This window comes from Pinus tabuliformis, chromosome 3_1 (genome assembly GCF_031772625.1).
Source record: "Pinus tabuliformis cultivar Carrire ecotype Pingquan chromosome 3_1, CPIR1, whole genome shotgun sequence".
NCBI classification, from domain to species: domain Eukaryota; kingdom Viridiplantae; phylum Streptophyta; class Pinopsida; order Pinales; family Pinaceae; genus Pinus; species Pinus tabuliformis.
Window position 1 is genome coordinate 992,182,954 of NC_142301.1, and position 15,516 is coordinate 992,198,469.

At 34.1% G+C, this 15,516-nt stretch overlaps 1 protein-coding gene across 1 annotated transcript; it reads right to left on the reverse strand.

The window, feature by feature from the left end:
• Nucleotides 1-226: 226 nt before the first annotated feature.
• Nucleotides 227-2,141, reverse strand: LOC149191203 (GDSL esterase/lipase At5g33370-like). Its single transcript, XM_089413538.1, has 5 exons — nucleotides 1,873-2,141; nucleotides 1,373-1,500; nucleotides 1,013-1,255; nucleotides 667-919; nucleotides 227-583 (listed from the first exon to the last, which is right to left on the reverse strand). Exons 1-5 carry the CDS (start codon nucleotides 2,102-2,104, stop codon nucleotides 360-362), a joined length of 1,080 nt encoding a protein of 359 aa, XP_089269664.1. The 5' UTR covers nucleotides 2,105-2,141; the 3' UTR covers nucleotides 227-359.
• Nucleotides 2,142-15,516: the final 13,375 nt, after the last annotated feature.

Sequence of the window (15,516 nt, forward strand, 5' to 3'; positions counted from 1 at the left end):
AAAATATATTCTTTTCCTAATCAATCTTATAAATAAACTCATTTTATAAAAATTAAGTCTATTACCAATGTGCCAACCTTAAAGAAACTACATAAAACTCTCAAAATGAAGCAAATACCAATTACCCATGGATGTAAACATGTAAGTCTCAGACAAACATTACTGGCTGCTCCACATTACAGAAAGTAGAAATCTAATACAATTTTACTGCAGATCGCTTGAGGGTTTGATAACGAAGGAGATCGGACACAAATATGATGACAGGGCCATCATATTTGTTTTTATGAAAATAGAGCCCATGATTAATGAATCTTCGAGATGTGATTTCTTCAGACATCACAGAGATACGACTTTGGCCATCAGACATCGAGTTTCATTAGATCTTTCAAGCTGATAGGACTCACAGAGGATGGATTGGAAAAGAATTGGTCAACTATGATTTTAGCAGCGCGCTCAGTTGGATGAAACTGGTCCCACCACACATTGTTGCCCCTATCTGGGCACAAATTTGACAGGGCAGTGCAGAGACCAATACCGTTGTAGGGTCCTTGTCCGCAGCACGCATTTTTGGCATCCCCAAGCCCTGAAAGGAAAGGTAAGGTATTTGTAATGAGCACTAGCCGTTGAATTTAGAACAAAAATCGACAATTCAGGAAGAAACATTACCAAATGCTTGAGGATTGGTGTACAAGTTCATGTAAATCGGAAACATTGCAGTTATTGTATATATCGGAGTAGGAAATCGTTTGTTGAGTCGATCGATTGCGAGTGTTAGTCCATCATTAAAAAGCTTCGTGGCTTTCTGTAGCACCGGCACGCATTCACCATTTGTGGACCTCACTGCCCTCTCCATAGGAATACACCCCAAAGGACCCGACGACAGAACCAGAACCCTGCGTGCTCCGAGATCGTAAAATTGCTGCAAATTCATGAGTCAATTTACAAGGCATGTGATAGAAATGAATTACCGAAACCTGAATGTGGATCTCATAGAATACAGAAAAATAATTACCGCCAGAATCTTCTCATACTCGGAGATGATAAAATCAGTATACGCAGGTAGAGAGAACTGCAGTGATCTCGCTGTTACAGGCAGAAGGTAGTAGTTATTGACGTAATCATTTCCTCCAAGTGCTATGGAAAAGAACCCCTCTGCAACCAGTTTATTGGTCGCATTACGTCCTATGATACTTGCAACTCTGTCTTTATACTCTTGGAAAAGTTGGAATTGGTGAGGCATCCTTATAATTTCAGCCTGTATGTATGCAACCAAATTCTCATCCTTATAATTCATTTCATCAATATCTGCAAATCATTATGAAAAGATGTGGAGTTTAATGAAAGTCCGGTATTACGATGAATTTGTGCTTACAAATTGAACGCCCGTATCATTTAGAATGCCGATGCCTGAAGACGCGAAGTTGGCACCTTTCAGTAATTCATTGCCCTGGAGTGAAGGATCTAAGTACGGCAGCACCAGGTCGGATCCAAGTTTCAGGCCTGAAATGCGTATATTTATTCAAATTCTATGCTAATCATAACAATAATACATATATTTTTATTAAATTTTATATAATCCTCACAACAATATTTTAGAAGAGTTTACAACTACAGTTCAAATATATATATATATATATATATATATATATATATATTTTAGTCGGTTATATATATATATATATATATATTTTGGTCCGCGGTCATTTTTAGTAGATTTACATATATTTTTTTGGTTTATGTGGCTATTTAGTTTAAATAGATTTACATCCAGATTACAGGCTGTTAATTTCAAACGCTAACCTGCGAAATCCGATATTTAAGACTAAGTTAGAAAAAGAAAATTGAAACTCTCTGTAAGTCTGAAACACTAACAGATAAAATCGGCGAGATTTAATCCATTGGAAAAACGTCCAGTCGGTCGACGGTTGGGAAAATCAATCCCGTAAGGATGACGGTCTGCTCTAGCAATCGAATCGAGATAATTGTTGTTGCCATTATCGAACAACGAGTCTCCGAAAATGAACTGCGCCGGGCCAGCGGTAGCTACCGTTGTTATAGAGACAGAAAGTAGCACTGCAAGAAGCGAGGCAGTATAGAATTCCATTCTCTGTTGACGAAAAAGATCGAACCACTTGGTGAGAGAGGAGTTCGAGTGATAGTGGAAAATGCAGGCGGGAATGTTATATAGGGAACCCAAGAAGACAGAATTTGTTGCTGCCATTTATTGACGTTGGCCCCAACCACGTGGGTCGTAAATTAGTCAATCGCTCTGTATTTGGGTCGTTGTTAATCACAACTATGACTGCCTAACCACCGACTACCTTACGTCGATGCTGGAGGGTGGTGTGTTTGTGACAATTTGGGATGTTGCATATGGGAGATTAGAATAGAATGAGGATTATAAGGGTTTTCACAACTGCCTTTATGATTTTTAAAGTTCACGAGGATTATAAGGGTTTTCACAACTGCCTTTTAAAGTCCATAAAGTGAGTGGTGTGTAGGGTTAAAAATTGTATTGGCTTTTTTTTTATTTGAAGAATAAGAAAATTTTTGGTAATATATTTTACTTGTTATTATTTTAATAATTATTTTATTTATTGGTGATTTTTTTTACTTATGAAGAGAATAAAAAAAATGTTAATAAATTTTTTCTCATATCATATATCCAAAACAAGAAATATTATCATATTAATATAATAAATCTTATTATTGTCTTTTTATAAAAATATTCAATTTCTAATAATTTTATATAGTCTTTAAATTTTTAAAATAAAATAACTTTATACTATAAAATTTGAGTAAATCTTTTTTAGAAAAATGAAAATTAAAAACAAAAATGAAAAAATATGAAAAATTAATCGACATGTCAATATTAACCCTTACATATTCCTACACATTTCTCACTCTGCCACGCCTCCAACAACTATTTTAAACAATTGTACCCATAACTAATTTAAACAATTGTACCACTAATGCATTTATTGGAAGTAGCGATAACTCGTTCTCGTTGTTGCTGCCATTCATTGACGTTGGCCCCAACCATGGCCAATCGCTCTGTATTTGCGTCGTTGTTAATCACAACTATGACTGCCTGGCCACCGACTACCTTAGCTCGATGGTGGAGGGTGGTGTGTTCGTGACAATTTGCGATGTTGCATTTTTTTGAGTTAATTGGAGGAAAATTTGTTGATATGGGAGATTTGAGTTATTCCATCCGTATGGAATGAGGATTATTAGGGTTTTCACAACTGGCTTTATGATTTTGTCATAAAGTTCATAAATTGGTGTGTAGGGTTAAAAATTGTGGCAAATGTTATTTTAAAGTTTATTATAAAAAGATATAAAATTATTTTTCCTGTTTAAATAAAAGAAAATTATATTGAATTTAAAGAAAATTATATTGGATTTTTTTATTTGAAGAATAAGGAATTTTTTTCATAATATATTTTACTTGTCATTATTTTAATGATTATTTTATTTATTAGTGACTTTTTTATATATGAAGACAATAAAAAAATGTTAACAAAATTTTTCGGATATCATATATTCAAAACAAGAAATATTATCATATTAATATAATAAATTTTATTATTGCTTAGTTAATGCATATATAAAGTATTTCTTAAAGTTACATTTCAATAGAGGGTACCTATTTATTAAAGTTACATTTGAGTAGAGGGTATCCAAGATTAAAAGTTTTGTTTGTGGTGAATCTTCCAAGTATAATCAACTCCCCATTTTGTTACTATCTGGATTTACAAATGATACCTATCAATTTTTAATCTACTAAAATTTTAAGGGTAGAAATTTATTTTAACTTTTAGATATGTTAGCAAATCTTACTAGTCCCCTCACATGCAAGCTATAAAACGGTTGGCCGTATTTTTGTAAATGTGTTCAATTTCTAATGATTTTATATAGTCTTTAGATTTTTATGATAGAATAACTTTATACTTATAACATTTGGGTGAATCTGTTTTAGAAAAATGGAAATTGGAAAAAAAAAAAAAAAATTGTGGAAAATTAGTCCACATGTCAATATTAACCCTGCATATTTCCCACTTTTCTTTTTACCTATTCCACTTATTTGTATTTAGGGTCCACTTGACTTGCTCCATTTTAGTTTGTCTTATCAATATGTATACATTACTTGGATTTATGAACATTACGTCATAATGTACATGTACACAATCATTAGGCCTATAATTATTAGGGCCAAAGATTCTGGTAACTTATATTTCTTTTAGGGAGAATTGTGTTGTTAGATGTTTTAAATATTATTATTATTATTATTATTATTATTACTATTATTGGGCATTATAGTGATATCAATAAAATAATATTATATCTTGATTGTCTTTAAAATAAAAGCTCATTGCAATTATTTGAAAAAACCCTACCAATTACCCTTGCTCCACTTTAGTTTGGTTTATGAATAGGCATATTTACTTAGATTTATGAATAGTACTTGCATGTCTTCATTATAGTGGGAACCATAAATTAAATTGATCCAATGTAGGCTTGCTTGCTTATTTTCCTAAATTCAACAGTGAATTACTATTCAATTTGAACATTCATTTTTCTTGAAAAAAATGTTATTTCTATGTTTTTTTTAGACAATCATTAGGCCTATGATTATTATGGCAAAAGATTCTAGTATGTTATATTTCTTTTACGCCAAATTGAGTTGTTGGAGGTTTTAAATTTAGTTATTTATTTATTATATTATATTTTATTTGTCGGGTAATTGGGCATTGTAGTGATATCAATAAAATACTACTATATTTCGATTGTCTTAAAAAAAAAAACCTCATTGCAATTATTTAAACAATTGTACCAATTTCCCTATAAGAAACTAGTGTAGGAGCATTAACCCCTAGCCACCCATTCTTTACTAGACCCAAGGGGGTCAGGTAATCATTGCATTTGTTTTAGTTAATTGGAGGAAAATTTGTTGATATGGGAGATTTGAGTTATTACATCAGTATAGAATGAGGATTATATGGGTTTTCACAATTCTCTTTATCAATTGTATATTTACTTCGATATTATCAATAGTACTTGAATGTTTTTATTACAATGGGAATTATAAATTAAAATTGATCCAATGTAGGCTTGATTGTTTATTTTAAAAAATTCAATGTTGAATTAGTATTCAATTTGAATATTCATTTTTCTTGAAAGAAATTGTTATTTTTATGTTCTTTTGTAGATAATTATTAGGCCTATGATTATTATGGAAAAATATTTTAGTATGTTATATTTATTTTACGCCAAATTGTGTTGTTGGAGGTTTTCTTTTTTTTTTTTGCTAATTGGGCATTGTAGTCATATCAATAAAGTACTACTATATTTTGATTGTCTTAAAAAAAACTCATTGCAATTATTTTAACAATTGTACCAATTCCCCTATAAGAAACTAATATAGGAGCATTTACCCCTCGTCACCCATTCTTTACTAGACCCAAGAAGGTCATGTAATTCTCCAAAGGGGAAGAAATTCCGTCAATTGTAATTTGTATAAAATTATCAAATATTTTATATAAATACAAGTGTATGGATTGTAGAAGAATATAGGTGGTTAGGGTATTTTTGTGAGCTAGTGTTTTAGCTAAATGGGCCTTTGTAAAAAGGAGAAATGTCCAGTTGAGGTGTTAGGCATTTTTCAGGAGTTGGGACAAATGTCTAAATAATATTTGTTCTATTAGGGTATTTTCTAGCCAGTAAGAGGATATATATGTATCGGAATAAGATTTGGGAGTAGGAGCCTGAGAAAGGGGCATGACATCCTGTAGCTCGAAATGAGAGATTGAGACATTCTTTGCATATATCATGTTTTGAGTAATTAATTGAAATGGGGCTTTTTCCTGTATGTCTCTTTTGTGTTTAATTCCTTCTAGAATTGTGTGAATGCTATGTAAAATTGGCATATCTGAATAAAAGTGGATGCACCCTGAATCTCCTTAATGTATGTTATAGTATAGTGTTAATATATTATCCTAGGATTGAACAATATGTTGTCTTGGGATCAAGTTACTATTGAGAAGTAAGTCATACATCATTATTATTTCAGTTTAACACCATTGGGCCAACCCTATGTGAAGTGGATGAGTTTCCCTATTATGTTTGGTGCAACAACTAGGTCGTCGTGAAGATCAATTACCAATGTCCTAGAAGTTTATGACTTGTCACCCTCCTTATTCTTGAGAAGGGTTTAGGAGAGGTGTCAAGAGAAGGTCAGAGTTGAAATGTTAAGGAAATTCAATGTTATGCTCGAAAACCAAATTGTCAGGCTTTGTGTTGAACCAAACAACTAGTAAAAAGTGTTAGCATGAGCTAATAAGAGGTTTCAAATAATGAGGAAGAATACTTATTGGTTTTAATGTAAGGATGGAATCAAGTTGTGGACCCCCCGGTAGTCCATAAGAGTTGTGGATCTTGCCTTGAGAATCCTTGCCATTAGATCATTATGTGGGCCAGAGCTGACTACACTCCCCTCCCACGTTACGATAGGCCATCATATCTAACAATTTCGATCACATGGTAGAAACGAAGTTTAGCCAAATTTGAGGCGAAGTGCTTAGGAGTTGGTCCTATGGAGTAAGGAAGGGACCACGGGCTAACCATCAAGAGTTGAAGCTATTTAGTGACTAGCCATGAACAGTAATGCAATAATGGGAGGCAAGGTCGACCATTGTGAGTGAGACATTATCTAAAGAAATCTCAGCACAAGTTAGAACACACTTTTTTCATTACGTCAAAGTGGTAAGAGAGCACAATAATGCTCTTTAGGGTTGGAGAAGGAGAAAAGATTTTTATTACAATAGATTTGCATCTAGCAAAGAAGAGTTGAAAGATTCCTCTTGGAGGAGAGAATGAGGAAAAGAATCATGTGCAGATTGACGAGATTTTGAGCTAAGAAAGAACTAGAAGTTGACAGTCATAACACATTTAAACCAAGGAATGTAGGAGATTTTGAGATCTCATTGTTGATGAGGCTTAGTAGGTAACTGGTCTTATGTTTTTATTTTAATCTAGCCAAAGACATTGGTGATTGTAGGTAGAAGTCAGAGAAAGAGAACAATGGAAGAAAACCCTTGCAACGAGAGAAGTTGCATAAGAAATTGTTCCATCTAAGGTTGGAAGAGAGTAGAGAGTAAAGGAAGTCCTTAAGCGAAAGGAAGGTGAGTAGAGTGCAACAACCAAGAGAGTTGAGGAGGCTCGATAGGTTCCTATGATACCAAAAGGTCAAGCCCTGAGTAGATAAGCTTGGTGAGATGTCTTGTGGAAGCTTGTTTGCAGCTCATAGTAAGCATGGAGAAGCTCATAGAGAAGGAGAATGAGAGGACCACTGATGGTCTTGAGAAAGGTTCAGGTGAAAGCCACAAGAGAATGGAGAAATATGCCAAATCAGATGGCACGGGGAGAATAAAAATGAACCAAGAGGAAATTGATGGAGATATGGCTAAGTTAAAGGAAGGAATTAGTGTGATGAATATGATGTTACAAGAGATGGAAAATGAAGACCAAAATTGTGGATGGGATGTAAAGAAAAATATTCAATGGCCTATTAGCCAACTATATTCTAGGAAGCTGAGGCACCTATTCAGTGCTCAATTGATTAATGGAGAACTCAAAGCACCTAAGTATGGCGAGGAGGAAGCTCACTATTATGAACTAGAGTAAGGAGAATTCCTTAAAGAGGAGGAGGAAGAATATGTTATGGAGAGGTTGGATGAGAGTCTCATGGACCATGTGAAGAGTTCATATCAACATGAAGATTTGAAAGCAAAGGCCAGGGCGCTTTGTGACTTTAGAACTAATATTTTGTGTATGGTTGTAGGTCACAAGAATGATCAAGGTGGAAACTCATCCAAAACTGTCATGAGAATAGAAGGGGATGAAGGAGTTCCTTTCCAAAGCATTGGATAAGGACAAGATATAACACTTCTCATAATGGGATATGACGCAGTTGTCTCATAATGGAAATTGGAAGAAGATCCATACCCAAGGGGAATTAATGATGAAGACAGTAATAGGTGATACTAGGCCTCATGTTTTTAAAACTAATAAATCATATGTGAATTTAGGCTGTGTAGACTAGAAGCATGGACATATTTTCCAAAAGGAAGAGGATAAGGAAAAATTTCTCTAAGGAGACCAAGGGAAAAGGAACTTAGTAGAGGATAGACAATCCTTGAAGATTTCCCCAAAGGAGGAAGGAAGCACAAAAAGTTTCTTTTCAAAAGTAGAGGAAAGAAGGACTAAAATTGTCTTCTAAAAGAAGTTAAAAGGAATCCTACAAACAATTAAAAAAGATAACCACGGAAGAAACCAAGACAAAGGTGTCTCGTGAAGATGGCCATGTAAAGGAAAAAGGAAAGCCATTGGAAGTTGTTATAAAAGAAACTGCAAATGAGTCCTTGTGAAAGAAAAGGGACAACATTCTACTACAATGTTGTTATAATATGAAAAGGAATTGAGGTTCATAAAGGACTGGTTAGACATTCACAGGTTTTAAGGATATTGTATAGAGAATGTAGCCAATACACATGAAGAGGTTGAGATGCTTAAAGCATCTAAATGTTTTGAGAAAGCACATAAAGACTCTTGGGATTGCAAAAGGAGCATGAATGTTGTCAGAAGAAGGAGGAAAAGAGGAGTATGAGGAAACTTTGTCGAATGAAAATGAAATTTTATTTCAATTTCAGCCAAGGAGTATGGAGTAGAAAACTATTTTAGAAAATAACCAGTAGCTTACAAAAAAAAGAAATTGTGTATTGTATTGAAGACAATGATGGAGGAAAATAAACAATTAATGAAAAAGAGGATTCTTGTAACAACCTCCATTAGTGTGCAAAGGGAGGGATTTCGTCTTCAATGAAACAACCAAGAGTAAGATTTTCAAGGGCTTTGAGCATCTTTAAAATGTCTAATGATGAAGATTGGAAGCAACAAGGTTATGGAAATGAAGAAGTGGTTGTAATGTCCCTTAACAATAAATAATAAATAATATAAATAATAATAAATAATAATAAAATAATAAATAACAATACTAAAGCTCTAAATAAATATAAATAGAAATAAAACAAGAAAGCAGTAAAAATCAGTAAAGCTATGAAAAAGTAAAAACAAAAGAAATAAAACAAGAAAGCAATAAAGTTGCATGTGGACACATGGAGTGTGTGCATGTGGTTCCCCTTCCAATGTTTGCTCTATTTAATAGATGATGAGGAAGATGAGAGGCATTCCAGCATTCCATCATTCCAAGATTCTATCATTCATTCTCTTGGGAGAATAGTGTTCTAAGGCAAAGGATTCCCTAGCAGTAGTACGTTGATTGAGGGCTCGGGGATGGCTAGTTGTAGCAAGACCTTGCGCAATCGAGCCTACGGTTGGGTGGAGAGTCGTCCCCAAAACCTTGTTGCAATTAGTAGACTTCAACTGAAATCACAGGTAAGTGTTCTACTCATAGTTTTTAACTTTGATGTTAATTAGTTGATAATTGCATGTTGAATATAAATTACTTGATTAATTACATGTTTATTTTGGGTTGATACAGTGGCAAGTGAAGCCATGAGTATTTTGGAGGGAATACCGCAAAGAAATAGTTTAATTCAATAGAAACATTAGCGTAATGTTAAAATTTGAGGATTATGAATGTCGATGAAGAGGGTACCTATGAAATGGTACAATGAGAAAGAAGAAACAACCAGTTGCAAAACTTGGTTGAATGTAAGTGATTGCATCAACAAAGAAAGTGGAAAGAAACAACAAAATGAAACATGGAATCCTGGAAGGGCAAGGACAAAAAAAGACATCATCGATGGATGAATGTGAAACAACAACACAAAGTTTGGGATCAAGGAGGTTCAACAAAGTGAAGAAATATGAGCAAGAGGTCATAAAATTTGTATCTAGGGAGTTAGGAGCATCAACCCATAGTCATCCATTTTTTACTAAACCGAAGGGGGTCATGAAATTATCCAAAAGGTATGAAATTCCCTCAATTATAATTTGTACAAAATTAGGATTTTTGATACAAATACAAGTGTGCATATTCTAGAAGAATATGGGTGGTTAAGTTGTTTTTGTACGCTGGTGTTTTGGCCAAATGGACCTTTGTAAACATGGGAAATATCAAGTTGAAGTGTTAAGCAATTTATAGGAGTTGAGATATATGTTTGAATAATATATATTATGTTAGGATATTTTATAGCTAGTAGGAAAATATAAATCCATGTATAGTTAGGCCTCGATCAACTTGGAGAGTAACTTAGGGAGGAAGAGCCTGAGAATGGGGCATGAGAGCCTGTATCATGAAACAAGAGACTGTGACATTCTCTGTATATATCTTGTTATGAATAATTAATCGAAATGGGGTTTTCCCTACATGTATCCTATGCATTTAATTCCTTCTCAAACTATGCGAATTCTCTGTCAAATTGGCATGTGTGAATAGAAGCACATGCATCATGAATATTTGTAACATATGTTCCAGTATAGTGCAAGTATCATGTCCTAGGATTGAATGATTGGTTGTGCTGTGATCAAGTTACTATTGATATGAGAGTCAGCCATTGTTATCATTTCAACGTAACATTGTTGACCCAATCATTTGTGAAGTTGACGAGTGTCCCTATCACATACGGTACTATAGGTATTTCATCGTGATGATCAATTACTAACATTTTGGAGCCCTGTGACTTGTCGCCTTGCTTATTGTCGAGAAGGGTTGAGGAGAGGCATCAAGAGAAGGCTAGAGTCACAGTGTTAAGGAAATTCAATGTTGTAGTCAAAAGCCAAATTGTCTGGTTGTGCATTGAACCAAATGACCAGTAAAAAGTATTGGTCCAAGCCAATATGCAAATTCAAATAGTGAAGAAGGAGACCAACTAACCATTTCAATGTGAGGGTGGAGTCTCATTATGGCACGCCAACACCCCTCGCCCCTACATACATGCACACGTAGTCTCCGAGAGCGATGGATCTTTCCGTATCAATTGTCATAATCAAATAATTTTGTGGGTGAGAGTCGCCCCCCAACCATCAAATCCCACCGCCACAATCTCATGGTCGAGAAGCAATTCAGCCAAAAACGAGGCAGATTGCCCATGAGTTGGTCTTATGGAGTAAGGAAGGGACTGTGGGCCAACCAACGAGAGCTGAAACTATTGAGTGATTGGCGGTGAGAGATATTGTAGCATTGGGAGGCAAGGCTGAGTGTTGTGAGTGAGAAGCTAGGCGAAGAAATCTTGGCACAAGGCAAAATTTTCAATAGAGCCTTTAACTTGAAGTTTTTAAGAGCATATCTATCCTCATATTACATTTCAGAGTTGTCTTTAGTGCGACTTTTTGGACTTTCCGGTGTCGGAATCCGGCAAAAAAATTGAAGTGAAATTTTGATTTTTGTTATTTAATTGGTTTTTTGGCTGTATAAATCGATTCAACACCCTCAAAAACTGCTAGATCACTTAGATTTTGTAGGTTACCCATCAAACTTGTGATTTCAATAAATTCCTGCTAAATTTTTAGAGAAATTAGACAGGAAAAACCCACCGGAAAAACTTCCAAAATATCGCACTAAAAACAGCGCATTACATTTCATACGAAAAATTTGTTTATAATATATTTTTTGTTTGTTTGACTTATGAAAAATTTAAACTTTAAATTTTATAATTTACACCCTATTTATAATATGAAAATAGTCCATTGAAATATCCCTATATTTATATTTATAGAATTACTAATTAGTTAAAATTAAAAATTAATTGAAATACCTTGAAATAAATATTTAAAAATATTTGAAATAAATAATTTAACTATTTATACCCTAAAAATATTTTAATATTTATTAAAAAAGAATGACGATGTTAGATTGGTATATTAATCCATATCCTAAAAAGGTATGGAAAAGCAGTACAAAAGATTTTAAATAGATGGAGAATACTCGGTGTCATGGTGTTCGAGAGGTATTATGAAGTCACGTAACTATGCTTCCGTACGTACAACCCCGTAGGGTCCATCTCATGCGCGTAAGTATTGAAAGCATGTCTTATGGATTAGTTCGGAAGTCAGGGCCTTATAAATATATGTATCACATTAGGTCTTATATATGTATCTTATGGAGTAGTTCAAAAGTCAGGGTCTGGGAGAGGTACTATGAAATATTTCAATATAGTATCCATATAAAAGGGAGCACTATTTAATATGATTACATTCTAGACCTCAACTTTTAAGTGAATATCCTTTATGGCCATGTGAATTTAGTTAAACAAGTCGAGTGGTCCACTTTAAATGTTGAGAGTTAGGTTTATATTATTTATTATCATGTGACTTAAGGTTAAGGTGCACGATTTTTTGGGTCTAACAATTACATTTGATTTCTTCTAATAATGTAGAGATTAACATAAAATTAAATTCTAAGTGAATATCCTTTTATGGCCATGTGAATTTAGTTAAACAACTCGAGTGGTCCACTTTAAATGCTGAGAGTTAGGTTTATATTATTTATTATCATGTGACTTAAGGTTAAGGCGCACGATTTTTTGGGTCTAACAATTACATTTGATTTCTTCAAATAATGTAGAGATTAACATAAAATTAAATCTAGTTATCGAATAATAAATTTTATAAAATATTAAAAGTTTAAAATAAAATAATATAAAATAATATTATTTAGTTATATAATTTATTTATATTATTAAGAATTAGTTTAGATCTATTTTAATTTTGGATTTATCAAATGTTGAGACGGTCAAATTTTTTGAGGGGAAAATTTGTTTTTTAAGTATAAAATATGAGGAAATGTTTACGCCTCGAGAGATTTGATCCCTTTTGATTTTTGATAGATTGAGAGTTAAGATGGATCTAGATTGGTTAATAATATTAATATTATTAATGCCTCTTGGAATGTTTCAAAAGAATAAGTTGCTAGCCTAGATCCATCTTTCGAAGCATGTTGTCATTAATCTAAGTCCAAATGCCTTGTAAAACTATAAAAACCGTTCATCCATATCAATTAAAAATGAAATGTTATAAAGTTTTTAATTTTTCTATTTTCTATTAATTATTATAACTATTATTTTTCTATTTTTCTAAATTTCTCTTTTTCTAGCTATGTTCTAGCTACTCTTCCTTTAGTCCCTGAGTGCCTTATGGTCTTTCAGAAGCCTCCATTTGGTTTTCTTTCGGTTTTGAGTGCCTTTGATAAGGATTTATTTAGATTTTACTTTGTTCTTATCATTAGATCATCAGAAAACTAATTGGTTTGATCATTGAGTGGTTGAATGAATTGGTGTTTTAGTCATCATTCTGAAAAAGTTTGCTTTTATCGCTGATTAGACATGCATCTTAGTTTTCATCATATTTGAGAATTAATTGGAATTGAAAAGAAAACTCTCTTTGCATTGGCATATAGGGTTTTGTATGTGCATCAGTATTGGAACAGTTGCATTGAAAGGGAATTGCGCTTTTCATATTGTTTGTTGCATTTTGTATGCTTCATACTCTTTGTCTCTTCCCTCCTTTAGATAGATTTTCATTGAAAGTGAAAGATTTCATTTCTTCATGCTAGCTTGCATCTTTGGGAATTCAGGTGAAACTCATGGTGAACCCCAAAACAAAAACTTAATCAAAGATAAAATTTGAAATTTATTGAACCAACCTAAGAAGCATTTGTACCAATAATGAAAACACTTAAAGGTCTAGGCTAGAGACATGTTCTGGCATTGTTAAATGTAGGAGTTGGCATTGTTGGCTAGTGTTGTATCTGTGGGGTGATATCCTATTCCATGTATGTAAGTGTATCAGATCGTATTTTGTGTACCTTTGGGTATATTTGATGGTGCCCCACACATGATAAGTATATGGAAATGTTGTCATTGAAAGGTTACGCATTAGAAAACACTACTACTAACTACACTTCCATGTATAGTTGAATATATTTTAGAAGTACACCATAGGTTGCTATCTGCGCCATAGGTAACCGATTCAGCCGCCTTATATACCTTGATACATCGAACACAACATTCGGGGAGATTATTTGCATGTACATTAAGTCCTTAGTTCACTAAGGTGTATATTTCAGTTCACAGTTGCTTGGTAAACCTTTATGCCTAGTTTACCCCTCTTTTTGTTTCATTTTTGTGTTAATTTTTAAAATTTATTAATCCAACGTGGAAGAACAAACACCTTTCCCCCATCGTTCACGTAGAATTCAAAATAAGCCTCCTCTATCACCAGAGGAAACTCTTGGCCATCTTTAGAAGCATAAGAAAATGCAAACTCCTGAATCAGGGACTTTAGGAACTACTTTTGGTCCTCCTAAAATTGATCCACCAGAATCATCCTTCCCTTTGAGCTCTAAACCCGAGATTACATCTTCTCTTCCCGTAAATCTGACCCAATCGAAACAGAAGTACCAGAAGCCTTATTGTGTGAAGTTATTAAACCTAATTTTACTAATTCAAATACCTTATTACTGGAGGTTATTAAACCTAATGTACCTCAACCATCTTCACTTGTTACCTCCAGACCTTCCCTTTCTTTTCCTTTGTCTCAGACACAATCGTCGACTATATATCCAGGACACAACGGTGAACCCCTTCCACCTGGTCTTGTGAGTATTAAAGGGATCCCATAAGAAGAGCTTTGTCCCTCTTCTCTCATTCATTTGAGAGGAATTCATCCTTATCAGAATTATCCCCTTTCTCATCTTTAGACTCCATCTCAGCCTCCTTTATTAGATTTTTTTTCCTTTTAGTTCACCCTTGAGTTTTTCACAATAATCATCTTTGGGATTTTTAACCATGACGGAATCTGCTATGGTTTCCCAGCCTGCTACTTTGGTTGAGACAACAACTATTGCTTCCTCATCCATGTTTGTGACATCACTAGAGACACATATATATGTTGGCCCATCTGTCCCACCTACTTACCAATCATTGCTGGTACCTTCTCTGGTGTGACGTCTAGTCCCTGGACCTCTACCATGATGTCTACTTATGGATTTTTTTCTAAGGCTTCTCTAATGAGAACTATGCAGTCTACTCCTTGTCCTCACCTACACCTGTAATCACACAACAGGTTGGTCCCTATTTTAGTGGATGCCTTCAATAACCTAATTCTCCTTATATTGGGCACCATTCACCTAGTGGGAAATTTCCTCCATCACCCCCTCCTCCTTTGGCAGGGGGAAACCTATCGTCGGTATGCCAAATATTAGTGCTTCACCTTATTTTAATCCTCCTTATTCTCATTTGGTTTCTAATGTTTGGAAACCTAATTTTCCAATCCAGCCTAGTTTGGTTTTGAGTACATCCATGTATTCTCAATCTATGCCATCTGCACCCCAAATTCCTACCTATTAATCTATACCTTAACAAGCTCAGATGAATGTGAGCCAAACTTTATAGGTTGTCACTGTGACTAATCTATTCCAACAATATCTGGTACCTCTCAAATCCCATATAATCAGGCTCTATAATGTGCCTCATAGTCTCAACTTCCTGGACA